We start from the raw sequence: 18820 nt of genomic DNA on the forward strand, positions 1-18820 counted from the left end.
CATCATTATGGTTGGAGGTTGCAGGCGGGAAAAAGAAGGGTCGTGTGTATGGCATGGGATCTGAAGCACATGTCATCCCTGGTTCTTATCATGTGTTGTCGCCACCGCCACCGCCTCCACAATCATCAATTTCACTGGCTGATCAAATTCAACAAGCTGTTAGTTGCGCTATTAATGCAGCTATAGAACCATTTAATCATCGTTTGTCAGCTATAGAAGAAAGGTTTCATAACCCTTCTTCATCGTCGCCGCCCTCGGATCATTAGGAGGATCTATCATTGCCATGGATATATATTACATTGTATTATTTTTAATGTTCATGGACGATGTGTTTGACTAATATTGTATGAATTTCTTGTATGAATTTAATATTATATGGATTTAATATTGTATGAATTTAATATTATATGGATTTAATATTGTGTATATTAGGTTTATGTATATCAGGTTTATATTGTGCATATCAGGTTTATATTGTGCATATCAGGTTTATATATTTATGCATGATTTATATTTTGTATATCAGGTTTTTTTATATTTTTGTAGGAATAATAATTTTTTTTAATTAAAATTAAAATTAGAGACGGATTTAGAGACGGATAAAAATCCGTCTCTAATCCGTCTCAAATCATCGCCTTTTATCCGTCTCAAATTCCGTCTCTAACTCCGTCTGAAATTCCGTCTCAAACAGAGACGGAAGATTTCCGTCTCAAAATCCGTCTCTATAACCGTCTCTAAATCCGTCCCTAATCCGTCTCAAATCATCGCCCAATCAGTCTCAAATTCCGTCTCTAAATCCGTCTCTAAATCCCTCTGTAAATCCGTCTCTAAATCCCTCTATAAATCCGTCTCTAATCCGTCTCTAAATCCGTCTATAATATAGATAGAATCTGTCTCTAAATCCGTCTCTAAATCCGTCCCTAATCCGTCTCTAAATCCGTCCCTAATCCGTCTCTAAATCCGTCCCTAATCCATCTCAAATCATCGCCCAATCAGTCTCAAATTCCGTCTCTAAATCCGTCTCTAAATCCCTCTGTAAATCCGTCTCTAATCCGTCTCTAAATCCGTCTCTAATATAGATAGAATCTGTCTCTAAATCCGTCTTTAATTCCGTCTCAAACAGAGACGGAATATTTCCGTCTCAAAATCCGTCTCTATAACCGTCTTTAAATCCGTTTGTAAATCCGTCTCAAATGGAGACGGAAAATTTCCGTCTCAAAATCCGTCTTAAATCCGTCTGAAATTTACCGACGGGAGTTTTTGCGACGGTCAAAATCCGTCTCTAAATCCGTCTCAAACTAGAAATCCGTCTCTAAATCCGTCTCTAAATCCGTCTCAAATTGACTGTTTTCTTGTAGTGTGTTCACAAGGTATGTTGTGTCAAAACTGACAACATCATGAAATTCTTCATATGCGGCTTTTGCACGAGGATGGACCCACAACACATTAGTTAGCATGCCTTCGTCGTTGACGTCCATCAAATGAAAAAAGTCCCCGTCTTTTTGTTGCATCCTTACAAACAACTTCCGAATGGCCTCTGCATCTCCATCACCTAGTCTTAGCCTTCTCCTACTCTCAATGAAATTTCTGCAGTCTTTAGGCAAGCATCCTAAATTTTGTGGCCCACCAGCTTGAACTTCTAGCATTCTAGCATTCTTACATGGCCTTATGCCTGCAATATCATTGGCTTCCAATTGTCTCTTCATGTTAATTGTCAGATTCCTATGGGCAGGCATCAAAATAGACATATCAGGTTGTAATTCATGGTTGTGTTCTGATATTGTTTTTGAAACCTGCCAAACTCCATTGTCTCTCCTAATTGCATTTACTCTTGCAGGACAATTTATCCTCTTTGTAAACTTCTCAAATTGTTGTTTTCTTCCTCTGTCACAGCAAATTGTAACATACTTATAACTTTCACCACTCTTTTTATGAGCTGATCTCTTGGCAACAGCGAAACCTAAAACTCTTGCATGTTCTTGATAAGCATTCATCATACTCTCAATACTATTAAATATCATACCTGGTAGAGGTCCTTCTTCAGCATTGACGTTATTGGATTCTTCTAAATTGTTGTTAATATAATCAGCTGTCGCACAATCAGATTGTTCTTCACCTTCTGATTCTTCGCCAATCAAACTATCATCTTCTTCGAAACCAAATATCTCTTCCAATAATTTACGTCTATGCTCATTATCATTTCTCTCATTATCATTCTCCATTTTCTGGTTAAGAAGCTCTTGTCCAGCCAACTCGTGGAATGAAATGAAAAATAAAAGAAGAGCTCTTGTCCAGCCAACTCGTGGAATGAAATGAAAAATGCTACTTTGCCCGAATTAGTTGACACACAGGAGAAGTCCGCCCGGACTGATGTGGCGGACTTCAATTGTGTTTAAGTTCGCCGGTGGGTCGATAAAGTCCGCTGAATCGTATGGCGGACTTCAACTGCACTACTGGGCGGGCTTCATAAGTGATGAATCCCACCCAGCATTTCTGGCGGGCCACACTTTGGGAAAAACCATGCGTCGGTGGAGGAGAATGCAAAGTGATTACATTGATTACAGATATTTTCATTACTAATAATTGTTTTTCGTTGGAAATGTGCAACTTTAATGTGTTGGGCAGTAGGTTTTGCTTTGGAAATGTGCAGCTTTAATGTGTTGGTCAGTAATTAGGCGAACTTCAACTGCACTGCTTGGTGGGCTTCATAAGTGATGAAGCCCGCCCAGCATTTCAGGCGGGCCACACTTTCGGAAAAACCATGTGTCGATGAATGAAATAGAATAGGAGGAAAGAGAGATTACATTGATCACATCTATTTACATTACAAATAATTGTTTTGCTTTGGAAATGAGCAGCTTCAATGTGTTGGTCAGTAATCTTAGGCGGACTTCAACTGCACTGCTGGGTGGGCTTCATCATCGATGAAGCATTTCAGGCGGGCCACACTTTCGAAAAAAACATGTGTTGATGAATGAAATAGAATATGAAGAGAATGCAAAGATAATAATTGATTGCAGTTATTTTCATTACTAATAATTATTTTACTTTGAAAATATGCAGCTTTAATGTGTTGGGCAGTAGTTTTAGGAGAGAGTTTTAGGAGCCGCATACGAGTGAAGGCTTATATTTTTTATAAAATTAAAATTATCTTTTTATTTTATTTAATATAATTCAAATATCATAAAATAAACATTAAATATTTTTTATCCAAATAAATTCTATCTAAATAGATTTGTCGTTTGTCTAATTGAATTATGGGATGTTCAATCACATCAACTATTAAATTTTTACACCGCCACTCAAGTCACTAAATTCCAAGCAAGGTGGCATGTCCAATCACATCAACTATTAAATTACATAGGGGAAGGCAATAGATTATTATTATGTGTATAACTAACCTCACTCACACATGAAAAGGATGCGACCAAGTGACCCAACAACTCAAGTCCTGCTAATTTTTAGTTTATTTATTTTAGTTGAACTTCTCTCTCTCTCTCTCTCTATATGTATATATATATATATATATTATGGGGAATATGCAATTGACAACCCCAAAGTAGTATAGGATTCATGTAATCTGTTTTTTTCTCCCATGCAAGTTTAATTAAGAAGCATTTTCCTGGAAAATGTCTTCTTCATCGTCTCTTACTTTCACCGTGAGAAGGCAAGAGCCACGACTGGTTGCGCCGGCAAAGCAGACGCCTTGTGAACTCAAACCACTCTCTGACATTGACGACCAGCAGGGCCTCCGGTTTCAAGTTCCTGCGATAATGTTTTATAGAAAAAATCCTTCCAAGGATGGAGAGGATCCCGCCAAGATCATCGAAGCAGCACTCGCCGAGACCCTGGTTTTCTACTACCCGTTCGCCGGCAGGCCTATTGAAGCCAGCAACCGGAAACTCATGGTGGCCTGCACCGGCGAAGGGGCTTTGTTCGTAGAGGCGGACGCCGATATCGAGCTCGAGCAGGTCAGCGACCCGCTTCAGCTGGGGTTTCCGTACGTCGCGAAGCTTCTGCAAGATGTTCCCGGCTCCGATGGAATCATCGGTTGCCCTCTCCTTCTCATTCAGGTATTTTTTGAATATGAAGACTAATAGCGTATTTATAAAGATTAGGTACATTGAGATAAAAGAGCAATAATATTTTCGTTGAAATTCTGCGTTTAATAAAAGGGCTTGGTCAAAACGATGCCAATAAACGCCTTACATTGGTTGGAACAATCAATGGAAGCTTGAATTGGTCGTTTTAACGGATTCACGGCCATATTAGCATCCTAAGATTTGCTTGATAAACTAATAGAATATTAATGGTTCTTAGTCTGAATTGAACCAAGAATCTTATGAGTGTTGGGTTAATTCGGACCAAATATATTGGCACAAAGTTACAAACTAATTAATGAAACAATACTAATTAATTTGGATTGTGATCAACACATAGGTGACTCGTTTCCAATGCGGTGGCTTCGCCTTTGCAGTTGGCCTGAACCACACCATGAGTGACGGCTCTGGGATAGTCCAGTTCCTGAACGCCATTGCCGAGTTTGCTCAAGGCAAAGCAGGCTCCCCTTCTGTTACTCCCGTTTGGCAAAGAGAGGTGTTGAATTTTGACTTAATAGTTGTTGATGTAGTTTGAAAAAGTCAAAATAAAATAGGATTATCCATAACAAATAAATTAGCAAATATCTGATATTGTTTGTTAGTTGTTTTGGATAGATATTATGCCATATTATTCTCCTCTTTATGCTCATTTCAATTTACATTTTAGTTATATAAATTGGAGTCTACGATTGAATAAAATATACGACTTTCGCTTTGATATTTTTTCATTCCCTTTTCTTTTTTCTTCATAAAATACCAACAAATGGTATTAGAGCCATTTTTCTTGAGGGACCTGTGAGTTGAGAGAAACAAAAAAAAATCATATACACAAACACTCAAACTCAAGCCAACAATCTGCAAAGATGGAAGCAGAATCAAGTCACGGAATGCCGGCAACACCGATATTTGGTGGCGACAACTATCAAGTATGGGTTATTAAAATGAAAGTCCATCTCAAGGCACTAGATCTTTGGGAAGCAGTTGAGGAAGATTACGTAGTCGCTGATTTGCTGGCCAATCCAACTGTGAACCAAATAAAGATTCACAAGGAGAGAAAGGCAAGGAAGGCTAAAGCCATGGCCTACTTGTATGCTGCAGTTTCTTCCAATATTTTCACAAAAATCATGAACCTGTCTTCAGCAAAAGCCATTTGGGATCATCTCAAAGAAGAATACCAAGGCAATGAACGAGTGAAGAATATGCAAGTGTTAAACTTGATCAGAGAGTTTGAAATGCAAAGAATGAAGGAGTCAGAAACTGTGAAGGAGTACACTGACATGTTGCTTAGCCTTGCTAACAAAGTGAGGTTGTTAGGTAAGGATTTTCCTGATCAAAGAATCATTGAAAAAATACTTGTTACACTTCTAGAAAGGTATGAAGTCACTATCTCTTCTTTAGAAAATGCAAAAGATCTGTCAAGCATTTTCTTGGCAGAGTTACTTAATGCTTTACAGGCTCAAGAACAAAGAAGGTTTGTGAGAATAGGAGGAGTCGTTGAAGGAGCTTTCCAGACACAAACAAGGCCCACCGGTGAAAAAAAGGTTTGGAATCACAACAAGAAGCTTGCAAATGCTAGAAACAACAATAGTGGAAATTATCCACCTTACCCTTACTGCAAAAAAACCAATCATCCACAATACAAGTGTTGGTGGAGGCCCGATGTAAAGTGCAACAAATGTGGTCAATTAGGTCACATCACAATTGTGTGCAAATTATAACAACAAGAAGGCGAAGCTAGAGCTGCTGCTGACCAACATGAGGAGGAGGAGTTATTTTAACTCTACTCAAAAAAACCATATCCATGCCTATGCTAAAAAAAAATGCCTATACCCAAAAAAAAAAAAAAAAAATGCCTATGCCCCAAAACCCATAGTCATACCTATGCCTCATAACTATAAAATCATAAAATCCCCATATGCTATATCCAAGTCAAGCTAAAATTAAAATGCTTTGCATTTGCAGCCTCAAAGTCAATGAGGAGTGTTGAATTTTGACTTAGTAGCTGCTGATATAGTTTGAAAAAGTCAAAATAAAATAGGATTATCCATAACAAATAAATTAGCAAATATCTGATATTGTTTGTTAGTTGTTTTGGATAGATATTATGCCATATTATTCTCCTATTTATGCTCATTTCAATTTACATTTTAGTTGTATAAATTGGAGTTTACGATTGAATAAAATATACGACTTTCGCTTTGATATTTTTTTATTCCCTTTTCTTTTTTTTTCATAAAATACCAACAGGTTTTATGTTCGAGAAACCCTCCTCGGGTCACTTGCTTGCACAACGAATACGAGCCAGAGCTCGACCTCGAAGACCAATCCAACGGTGATGGGAGTGAAACTATGATCAGTCGATGTTTCTTCTTTGGTACTAAAGAGATAGGAGCCCTTCGGAGCCATCTTCCCCCGCAGAAACGAACGAGATGCACTAGGTTCGAGATAATTACAGCTTGTATCTGGAAATGCCGCACAATTGCGCTCGGCATTGGCCCGAATGAGAGCGTTCGAATTTCATCCATTATCAATGGTCGTGGCAAGGCTGGGCTAGATATACCAGATGGATGCTACGGCAACGTTTTTGTCTATCCAGCGTCGGTTTCGAAGGCCGAAACGGTTTCAAAATACCCACTGGAATATGTTGTGGAGCTGGTGAAGAAGACGAGGAGCCAAGCGATTGATGGCGAGTATTTCATGTCAGTGGCTGATCTTATGGTGACTAGGGGAAGACCGTTGTATACAAGGAAAGGGAACTTTATTATTTCTAATACGGCTCAACTGGGATTCGACAAAGTCGACTTTGGGTGGGGGAAGCCGGTGTACGGCGGGCCGGCTGAGGCCGTCTCTCTAATAAGCTTCTTCTCGAGTTTCAGGGACAAGAAAGAGGGGATGGGATTCTAACGGCGATATGCTTGCCGGGGTCGGCCATGCAGAGGTTCGAAGATGAGCTGAAGAAGATGACCAAGGATGCTTTGAGAGATGTGAACGATCACATCCCAGCGAGAATTGCATCTAAGCTCTAAAGTAATTGGTTGAAGATTAATTTGAATTTTCAAGATGCATGTATGTGTCTTGGTTTATCTGTGTATGCAAGTTCAATGTCACTTTATTAATTATGGGTCATGTATTAGTTATTTTGGTTCATGTCATTACGTACTGTGATGAATAGATTCATATACGTAAATACAATGGGGTACCTCTAAGCACCCCATTGTATTTGAGCTTGATTAATCCTCCTCCTAAACACTCTGATCTCTCTTAAAAAAGTCATTAAGTATTTGTTTTTTGCTAGGTAAGGCCACACTGTATTTTAGTGAACTTTTTAATACAACATGATGCCAAGAAATTATTAAATGAATTTAATACAATGTCACATAACTAATTGATGGGGGCATCTCATTGGGTTTGCCAAGCCCAATGGCTTATATATAATGTCTTTAGTTCTTTTGTCTTTAAATTTAATTAATACATATACAATAATATATAGGAAATCATGCAAGACCTAAGGATACGCTTTAAAATTCAAAAGTTTTCAATGTAAGGATTCAACTTCACCCACATAAATATTATTTATGAACATCAATAGTCTTCGATGTAAGAATTCAACTTTACCGACACAATTATTATTTATGAACATCAATAATACATACGCTAACTCGCAATTCATTAAACTAAATGTTTCATGAAATTTTTGGGGTTTACTTTTATACATGTCCAAGACACGAACACCTCTTCAGTTAATTTTAAGTAGAGATAACATAAATTAAAGTATATTTTATTAAATTTTATACTAATTTATCGAAAATCATAAAAAATAAAAGATGAAATAAGGAAGAAGATGCAACGTTGGTGGCAAGAAGGGCCACCCTAACGAACGCGGCAAGGGAAAAGCAGGATGAGAGATATAATGATGGTTTTTCCTTTTTTTTTCTTTCCTTTTGTAAGTTCTTCAACAAGAATATGGCTAGGTACTCACTTCAAGCTGTGCTTGAACCTTAAAAATGGGATCTCTATCGCATAAAATTTTAGGGTCCACTTAGATAATTTAAAAAATATTTAAATTATCTAATTGAGTTAAACCATCAAAGACGTGACTAATTAGTCTCTAACACAATCCGACCCTATGGTCGATTTAGATAATTTAAAATATACTAATTAGTCTCACTTCAAGCTGTTGAATGTGTTGTTGGTCCCTAATTGAATTTATTTTTTATTTATTGTATTATTTAAGTATCGTGGAAGGTGGTTGAAAAGGTTGTGAGGTTAAGGTGGAACAATGGGAAACTTTTGTAACTGATTATGGCATGAAAAGTTATGTTGGGGGCATTCAAAATATAGACATTGTGGACCCATATAAGTTGTCATTTTTTGAATTACAAATACGTGTCAAAGAGTTGAGTTACACCAACCACTTGGACATTTACTATGGGTGTGTTATAGGTGGTGATGTCCAACATTATACTTTAATTGAAAGAGATCGAGATGTGATAAATTTCTGAGATAACTGTAAATGGTGATACTGTGGATGTATTTATTGAGCTTATAAATACTGACGTTAATTCTTCAAAAATTGAGGAAAGTAAGGTGCAAGAATCTAATTTTGAGAGTTTGAGGGAAAGCACGGAGGAAAGTAAAGGACTGACACCTAAGGAATATATTATAGAGAAAGATTAAAATATTACCTTTTGTAGCGCAAAGTCACTGAAGGTGAATGATCGCCTTTTAGCAACACCTTCCCCTACAAAACAGTTCGAAAGAGTCTAATTGCATCTTTCCCTTTAGAAGAGTCAAGTTTGTGCCTATAAGTACCTCATTGTATTGAGTTTGATTAATCAAGAAAAATTCTACAATTCCTCCTCCTAAACACCCTTGTCACTTAACAAAGTCTCTTCCTCTTAAATGTCCCTCTCACCTTTGACAGGAATCAGGTTGTGAAGCAAAATGGTTAATTAATTCATACATAGAGTAGAGATTGATGTATCATGTAGCACTTGAAGTTTCTGTATTTATCAGCTAATACATTTGTGTTTCTTTTTCTAGTTAAGTTGGAGAATTTTTTGTGTGTTAAAAGATCAAAATTAACCCTAGCCTTAAAAAGTTAGACTGATCTAGTATCTCAAAAGTGTTCTATTTTACCTAGATTTGGAATTACAGAAGTCAAATAAGTCTACATTGAAATATTTTTGATTATAATGAAATTATATCTTATTTTTAGAAAGTGTTCTTAGGTGACAAATAAGCAGAGGAATAAGAAAGAGAAGTTGCACCTCCAAGGGTGAAACTTAAGTATTTGCTAGGCACCCTCCAACTGGTTGTGCACGGGTTTGATTACTTGGATGCGCGGCCTCCCGCGATTTATTTTTTTTGTTAAAATCAAGAAGTTGAGTAATGGGGGCGACAGCAATGGAGTGTCATTTAAAAGAAAAAAAGAAAGAAAGAGAAGCATAAACACAAGAATACATATAGTAAAGGTGAAAAAAGCAAGGACAGGGACAATCAAAAGAAAAGTAAATCAAAGGATAATGGCACAAAGAGAGAGAAGAATAAGGAGGAGAAAACCCCTCCGCGCAAGAGGGCCGGCCAAGTACCGCCATTCGCCCCTTCTTGCGCGCAGTGCCCCTTGGCCAGTTTTCCTTGCACGAGGGCTGAATCTTTTGATTAACTAGATATTTTGTTTTGGTTTCCTTCCTCTAGTTCTCATTCTTTTTATTAATGTTTTTTAATGCCAGAATACTATGAAAAGCAATGTATAAGTGTTCTATTCGCAACAACGTTGTTATGCTTATTTAGTAAAATTTAGCCTTTTATTCTCATATTTGTATACGAACAATAACTAATATATAGTTAGTGAACTTTTTAATATTTTAAGTACTAAATTTTAGTCAAATTATAGCAAAATATAAAAGTGCTTGCTACACAACATGATGCTAAAAAATTATTAAATGAATTTAATACAATGTCATGGGACTAATTCACCGACACAATTATTATTTATGAATGTCAATAATTTAAGAGTTGGAATTGTGGTAATGATAAAAGACACTAACGCAAAATTCATTAATTTAAATATTTTAGGAAGCTTTGTAGTTTACTTTTATGACCGAGACACCTCTTCCGTTAATTTTAAATAGAGATGGCATAAATTAAGGTATATTTTATCCATTTCTGCCAGAACCTCCATCTTCTTCTTCTTTCTCTTTTTTTTTTTTTTATCATCCTGGAGGTTTTGAGATTATGCGTGACTAATTCCGAGAGATGGATGATCTTCTCCCTTGATGCATATTTCACGTAAATCTAGATTCAGTCACAGTATATACACATTTGGAGTAGATTTTCAAGGAAGCAACTACCCTCCCTTTACGACATGCGGTTGTGACCTCTGGAGGGGGGACAATATGTGCCATGACCTTGCCTCTACAAGAATTCAAATCTCCGATACTCTTATTAATCTCCTAATGCTTTATCGCTATGCCATGTTCGTCCAGCTTCTTTCTTCTTCTTCTTCACTCTTTCATTGTTAGAAGCCACCACTAGTTGGAATCGTCTTTGGCAATGAATTCTAGGCAGACAAATATTTTATTTTATTTTTGATTGGTTTTTGTTTTTATTTTAATTTAACGAAAGCTTATTTTAACTTAATTAATATTTAACTAAAATAACTTAATTTAATTTAATATAGTAAGTAACAAGAAGGGTGTTTCGCCCAAAAACTAAATCATAAAGACTAGTAAAAATATCTTCAAATCAGACCAAATGATACAAATCACGTGCTTTTAGTTGATTTTACCCTAAAAGTAACTTATTTAAGTATGGTGTTATATTTTTCAAAAAGAAAATTATGTGGTGCTGAACTTATTAATTAAAAGCATTACTTTGGTTAATCTATATGGCATTTCTCCACTTCCAGATCCCCTTGGAATACATACACACACACATGTATCATCATATATATATATATATATATATAAGAATAACATTTGTTCCTGCTTGCAAGACCTGCGCTAATCCCAGCATTTGGTTTGGTGTTTAAAGCATTAGCTGCTAGCCATTTTAGTTACTTCAAATTTTTTAGTGACGAATTTTTTCATTACTAAAATTAATTTTTTTTATAGTGATCCTTAGTCTTGAAGCTTCACCCCAGTGTAGAAAATGGAGAAAATATCATAAAAAAATGAAGAGGAAGAAGAAGAGATGAACGAGAAGGAGAGCAAGAGAGTTGGAGAAGGAGAGCAAGAGAGTTGGAGAGAAAAGGAAGAAGATTGTTAAGAAAGCAAGAAGGAACGAAGGGAGATGGGCGCCATCCAACTCCAACCACCCCCATTTTTGCCTTCCTACACAACACACACCCCCCTTGCTTTTAAGCCCATTTTAGATCTTTTACCTATTTTCTTTCTTTTCCCTTTTTTTTATGGAAAAATTCTATTTGTAGCCACTTTTTTGCTTTTCGCAGTCATTAAAAATTTATTTTTCTCTTTTATTCTTTGCAACCACGTTAATAACTTTTTATAGTCAAATTTTTTAAAAAATACCCTCTTCTATCACCATATAACCATCCCTGAAACACATCTTCAAATCCTCCTTTATACACACGTATATACATATATATATATACACTATAGCAGCACAAAAATTCTACAAAAATAGAAAAATAAGGGTCCAGCATTCCTCCCAAACTCAAGTTGAGCAAGATGCAATTTTTCCTCTCCTTTTATTCTACGACTTTCATAGTTTAAATATAGCAAATCTTCGAAGAAAAATAGGAACCACTAAACTGAAAATAAGGAAAAAGATTGCAACCTATTTTCACTACCAATATATATATATACACACACACAGTGGCATAACACATATATACACATACATATATATGTATGTGTATATATGTGTTATGCCACTGTGTGTGTATATATATATGTATGTGTGCGTATATATATGTGTGTGTGTATGCAGGCATTGCATGTATATATATATATATTTATGTATATGTATATATCTGTGTATGCGAAGATATACGTATATGTGCATATATGTGTCTGTGTGATTGTGTATCTATATATGTGTGTGTATGTGTTCTTCTATTCTTCTATTTTCATTCAGTTTTTGTTTTCACATCGCATCCGATGTTCTTCTTCGTTGATATTATGAGAGAAAATGGCTGGGTGTGGATGTGAAACAAGAGGAATGAGTGACTTAAGGAAAAAATAGCTTTTCGATGGCGGGTGTGAAATAATAAGTAATTGCGACGACTGGTGAGAAAAAAATACAAAGTTTGGCATAAGTAATTGCGACAGCTAGTGAGAAGAAATTACAAAGTTCACTGATGAAAGAAAGTGCGATGTCAAGTGATTGCGTAATGTGAGTGGTTGAGCATTGAAGATGAAGGGTAAAATTGAATTTTTGCTTGAGGCTATTTTAAATATATTGAAAAGTGGCTGTAAAAAGTAAAATCCCGAATATAATTTCCTTTCTTTATATCCTCATTTATTGATTTCCACAATTATCCTTAACTTTTTCTCTCCTCCAATGCATTCATTAAACCCACAATGATCATTTTACAATCCATTCCATTTCATTTTAATTTAAAACACAATTTTTATAAATGGGCTCAAGCCTCACCCATCAATCCAACTCATTTTTAATTGGCCCAACTCACTTAAGGCCCCAAATAAAATAACACCAACATATTTAATTTATTTTAAGCCCAATGGCCTCAACCCAAATTTCATTTAACTTAAATAAAATACAACACAATTTGCACTTGGGCTTAACCCAATCCATTAGAAATGGGTTTATTTTATCTTTCCACGTATGATAATAACATTTATAATTTATCCACATAATTTACTTACATAAATTTTGTCACTTAAAATATTTACCAACATTTAATTTAATAGGGGCAAAATTTTTAATTCTCATAAATAAAACATTAATAACTCCTAAACCCATTAACGGGTCGTTACATCATTAAGAGGCTTTTGGCTTACCCCTTTTTTAAGGACTTATAAACCTTTCCACTTATAAGTTGTGTAAAGTTTAAAAGCTCTTTAGTGTTTGACTTGATAATATGTTTGGATAAATATACTTTAAATTGTTATTTATATAGTTATATGTTTGGTTTAAAAAATATGATAACCTATCAAAACTTAATAAAAAAACTAAAATAGATATTTTGCTGAATAATACAAATAAAATTAATAAAAATACTAATTTTTAATAAAAATAAATTATAAATTGATATTTCACTAATAAAATTGTTACAATTATATGTTGATAAATTATACACAATTATTAAAAAATATAATAATACAATAAATATACGTTAAATAGATATATGTTTTATATATATATATATATATATACACAGAGAGATAAAGAAGACGCAGGCATGGGCTGATGGAACAGGAGGTAGTGATGGAAGAGGCAGCGGACGACGACGACAGATGATGAAAGCTAAAGGCGGTGGCTGATGGGGATGGGGCTGGAGGCAGCGATCGATGGGGATGGGGTTGGAGGCATCGGTCGCCATAGAAGAAATGGAGGTGGTGACGATCGAAGCTAAAGGGAGGCAACAACAGAAAATGCAAAGAGACAAAGGAGATGGGTAGAGGTTGGACATTAGGAAGTTGTTTGAGGACAAATTTGTCTTTTACTTGGTTAACGAAATAAGTTACGAAGAGCTTATTCGGAAAAGCTAAGGGAGCAACTTATTGAAAATGCTGCTAAAATAAGTTATAAGCTCAATAATGTTTAAACTCTTGGAGTTTTAACAAACGTATAACTAAATAAGTTTGGCAACTTATAAGCTGAGGAAAGAGTTTATAAAGGGTCAAAACAAGAGCGTCAAACACCCTCCAACCCTACCCAATCCTTGTATTTTTGGGTTTAGAGCAAAAAATACAATCCCACCCTATCTCAAATCCAATCCTTCTATTTTTAGGTTTTGTACTTGGGGTATCATTGTCATGCATCTTTTTGTAATAAGAAAAAGAACAAAAACACTTCTTATATTTATACTGTGGGTTTTGTGTTTTCTAATAAGACCCAAGGCGATGATGATTTTTCGGGTGGGTTTTATCTTCATAAGCTTCGGCCCAGGATTGAAGAACCCAAATTTGTCACAACTTTTAAGCAACCCATTTTAGAAGCTGGGCCACAAGCCCTATTCCCACTTTGGATGAGAAATGGGCCTTAGCCCATTTGCTCAAGTGGAAGAAGCCCACTGTTTTGAGCCCAAAAGTCCTCTTATGCCTAAGCCCTAAGCCCACATATAAAAGGCCCTTGTGCGGCCCATTCTCTTGGTGTTTCCTTCCTTGGCCGAACCCTAGCCTCTCTCTCTCTCGTTCCTTGCTTGGCCGATTGCTTCATTCGTGGTTTCCTTTGTGACTGATCTTCCATGACTTCATTTCCATCTCGGTCCGATGCCTCTTTCCATGTTGAGAGGCCGCATCATTCTTTGTTGATCTTAGCTAATTTGTTGTCGATGCGCATGCCCTATTTAGGGGGTTTCGATCATCCATTCTTGGTAAGCTTTTCTCTTTGCTTTGTGCTTTTCTACCATCTGTCCTTGTGATCGATATACCTTTTGTGGTAACCTACTGTTTGTGGCTTTGATCATTTGGGTGAGAGACTGCTCCGATTGAGTTCGACGTAGAGGTGTTGGGGGCTTTTTGGGCTTTTAGTTTGAGGGCTTCGTTGTGGCTTGTGGTTCCTATTCGTTGGCATTACCAAAGTGGTGAACAGACTCTTTAGATATGAGGTTTGAACATTATTTAAACAGGGATTTTGTACTTCGTGTTCATCTTCTTGTTGCTGTTATCGATATTTTGTGTATTGTCGTTATGTTCGATTAATTTTGATTCGATGTTATTGCACTAACTCGTATGTTTTGTAGAGATTTTTCACAACATATACTTCTTTTTTCTTTGGTAGAACTAGATGCCGTAATCCTAAATTTCTTCTTGAGCAGGGCCTCTTGCAATGGGTCCTAAGCACAATGTTTCAAATTTCAATGACTTTCTCATGTAGGAGTGGACAATAATTAAAATAATTATAGTCGAAGTTATAATCTTGTAATATGTGATAGTTTTGATAAATTTGAAATAGCCAATTTGCATCTCCTACATGAATCTTAATTAGTTAGTCTTTCATTAAAATGAAAATACAATTGAAATAGTTAAAACAATAATAAGTTGTACTGTCTGAAGACCTTATTTAGAAGATGTTACTTACATTGTTAGAAAAAATATGGAAAGAAATTATTGTATTGAATTGTGTATAATAATACACAATACACATAGTAAATATAAACTTAAATAAATTAATCTTAAATCTAAAACAAAGATAAACCAGGTTTAATTAAGATGTAATATAATCTAAACGAATTCAAAAGATAAATGCAATCATAAATCAAAAGATAATCTAAATGCAATCGTTAATTAATGATTCATAATTTGAAGAATAATAACAAGACATCATCTTAATTTCTATCTTGAAGAAAGATTGTCCAATCAATCCATGCTCTAATTAAACCGCCTGCAAAACAAAATTGTCTTTTTGCAATGAGACTTTAGAGTCACTGATAAAAAAAAAAAAAAGAAAAAGAAAAATTGATTCGCTGAGAATATTCTCTTGTTTCATAGAAACACATTTTTCATAAATAAAAGCATCAAATATATTAATGATAGGAGCTTTTAATTAATTTTAGTCATTTTCCTTGGGGAGCCCGACATGGCAAGTGTCAAGTGTGGTCCTCCAATTTAAGAGTTGAGAATAAAAATGCAAATTGGATTGGTGTGGGCTGCTGAAAGCAACAATGTGGGGATAGAAAAAACGTGCATATATATACATATATATATATATGACATATTACACAAGCTGATTAGCCTATAAGCAGTTACTATGCATGCTTTAAGGGCTTAAGCAAAGAACTATTGAACCTTAAAAATGGGAACGCTAGCAAATGACAATTTAGGGACTTAAATTAACCCATCGACCACGTGACCAATTAGCCTCCATAAATGCAATTCAGCCCTATGGTTGATTTAGATAATTTAAAATATAATTTTTAAATTAAACTCTAGCTCGTGAACAATTTGTCCATATTCTAAAAATAATACTATGAGTTATTATTGATGACGATATTATTAGTTATGTGATGCCTTCTTATTGGATGAAACCAAGAAGACCAACATCATCGAAGCAGCACTCGCCGAGACCCTGGTTTTCTACTACCCGTTCGCCGGCAGGCTTATCGAAGCCAGCAACCGGAAACTCATGGTGGCCTGCACCGGCAGAGGCGGACGCCGATATCGAGCTCGAGCAGGTCAGCGACCCGCTTCAGCTGGGGTTTCCGTACTTGGAGAAGCTTCTGCAAGATGTTCCCGGCTCCGATGGAATCATCGGTTGGCCTCTCCTTCTCATTCAGGTATTTTTGAATATGACGACTGATAGCCTATTTATAAAGATTAGTGACATTGAGATAAAAGAGCAATAATATATTCGTTGAAATTCTGCGTTTAATAAAAGGGCTTGGTCAAAACGATGCCAATAAACCTTACATTGGTTGGAACAATCAATGGAAGCTTGAATTGGTCGTTTTAACGGATTCACGGCCATATTAGCATCCTAAGATTTGCTTGATAAACTAATAGAATATTAATGGTTCTTAGTCTGAATTGAACCAAGAATCTTATGAGTGTTGGGTTAATTCGGACCAAATATATTGGCACAAAGTTTCAAACTAATTAATGAAACAATACTAATTAATTTGGATTGTGATCAACACATAGGTGACTCGTTTCCAATGCGGTGGCTTCGCCTTTGCAGTTGGCCTGAACCACACCATGAGTGACGGCTCTGGGATAGTCCAGTTCCTGAACGCCATTGCCGAGTTTGCTCAAGGCAAAGCAGGCTCCCCTTCTGTTACTCCCGTTTGGCAAAGGGAGGTTTTATGTTCGAGAAACCCTCCTCGGGTCACTTGCTTGCACAACGAATACGGGCCAGAGCTCGACCTCAAAGACCAATCCAACGGCGATGGGAGTGAAACTATGATCAGTCGATGTTTCTTCTTTGGTACTAAAGAGATAGGAGCCCTTCGGAGCCATCTTCCCCCGCAGAAACGAACGAGATGCACTAGGTTCGAGATAATTACAGCTTGTATCTGGAAATGCCGCACAATTGCGCTCGGCATTGGCCCGAATGAGAGCGTTCGAATTTCATCCATTATTAATGGTCGTGGCAAGGCTGGGCTAGATATACCAGATGGATGCTACGGCAACGTTTTTGTCTATCCAGCGTCGGTTTCGAAGGCCGAAACGGTTTCAAAATACCCACTGGAATATGTTGTGGAGCTGGTGAAGAAGACGAGGAGCCAAGCGATTGATGGCGAGTATTTCATGTCAGTGGCTGATCTTATGGTGACTAGGGGAAGACCGTTGTATACAAGGAAAGGGAACTTTATTATTTCTAATACGGCTCAACTGGGATTCGACAAAGTCGACTTTGGGTGGGGGAAGCCGGTGTACGGCGGGCCGGCTGAGGCCGTCTCTCTAATAAGCTTCTTCTCGAGTTTCAGGGACAGTGAAAGAGGGGATGGGATTCTAACGGCGATATGCTTGCCGGGGTCGGCCATGCAGAGGTTCGAAGATGAGCTGAAGAAGATGACCAAGGATGCTTTGAGAGATGTGAACGATCACATCCCAGCAAGAATTGCATCCATGCTCTAAAGTAATTGTTGAATATTAATTTGAATTTTCTAGATGCATGTGTCTTTCTTTATCTGCGTGCAAGTTCAGTGTTAGTTTATTAATTAGGTATTTTCATTTAACAGTATGATGAAACTTCTAATATTTATTCTGTTCAATTCTCTTGTTGACATTGCCATTGTAGAAATTTTAAGAACTCAAGCACTTGACACAATGTTAACAAAATTTTAAAATTCTTGTTTAAGGACAATGTTGCCTTTAGAAGAAGAAACAATTCAAAATTTGATAATACGAAAGAATAAGTGTAAATTTCTGGTGCAATACTTCATGATAGGACATTTTAAAATGAATAAGGTATGAAACGGAAATCAGGTATATGACATTTTTAAAAAAAGTAAAAAATGAAAATGCAAGAAATTGTGAAAATAAAAAAAAAATATAGAGATCATTTTGTAAATATAATATTTAATATAAAAAATAATTATTTAATATAAAAAAACATAAATTTCATAATGCATTCAAAAAAATTTAAACGTATGATTTATTATTTATGGATCATCATTTACTAAAAAAAATAAATAATAAAATTTAAAAAAATAATTAAATATAATACAATTTATAAAAGTTTCTCAACTCTATCATTCATATGTGGTGTCATTGACATATTACAACAATTTTGTAATTAAGAGGCATTTAAAAACGCCCAAATATATAATTTATTAGGGCATTTTAGCTATTAAGGCGCTAACAAAAGAGAAATATCCACCAAGATATTTCTCTTAATTTACATGTAATGACGTTTAAAAATATTTTGAAAACAATTATAAATTTAAGTATATAATTAAATGACATTTAAAAATGCCCCAAAGTTTTAACTTTTTTTTTTCAAGAGAGGTAGAGGTGATGAACAAATTTTTGAATACTAAAACCTAATATCAACTAACATATCACAAATCTCTTCAACTAATTTAGTAATCCAAACCCTATAATAAAATCACTTCACATATACATATA

The 18820-nt window shown here is 35.7% G+C and overlaps 1 protein-coding gene and 2 pseudogenes across 1 annotated transcript; 2 read left to right on the plus strand and 1 right to left on the minus strand.

Annotated features, from left to right (window-relative positions):
* Positions 1 to 628: 628 nt before the first annotated feature.
* Positions 629 to 2222, minus strand: LOC127812814 (protein FAR1-RELATED SEQUENCE 4-like). The gene is made up of 2 exons (XM_052353343.1): positions 1392 to 2222; positions 629 to 670 (listed from the first exon to the last, which is right to left on the minus strand). The coding sequence occupies exons 1-2, from the start codon at positions 2220 to 2222 to the stop codon at positions 629 to 631; spliced, it is 873 nt and encodes a 290-aa protein (XP_052209303.1).
* A 1213-nt stretch (positions 2223 to 3435) lies between these two features.
* LOC127813287 (alcohol acyltransferase 16-like) lies at positions 3436 to 7419 on the plus strand (annotated as a pseudogene).
* Positions 7420 to 13597: 6178 nt separating this feature from the next.
* LOC127812815 (alcohol acyltransferase 16-like) lies at positions 13598 to 18015 on the plus strand (annotated as a pseudogene).
* The last annotated feature ends 805 nt before the right edge of the window (positions 18016 to 18820 follow it).

Source organism: Diospyros lotus, chromosome 11 (genome assembly GCF_014633365.1).
Source record: "Diospyros lotus cultivar Yz01 chromosome 11, ASM1463336v1, whole genome shotgun sequence".
Classification (NCBI taxonomy): domain Eukaryota; kingdom Viridiplantae; phylum Streptophyta; class Magnoliopsida; order Ericales; family Ebenaceae; genus Diospyros; species Diospyros lotus.

Coding starts and splice junctions, on each gene's coding strand:
- LOC127812814 (XM_052353343.1), bottom strand. CDS start 2,222: ATGGAGAATGATAATGAGAGAAATGATAATGAGCATAGACGTAAATTA. Junction 671..1,391: donor ATGAAGAATTTCATGATGTT/GTCAGTTTTGAC, acceptor ACGGAATTTCAG/ACGGAGTTAGAGACGGAATT.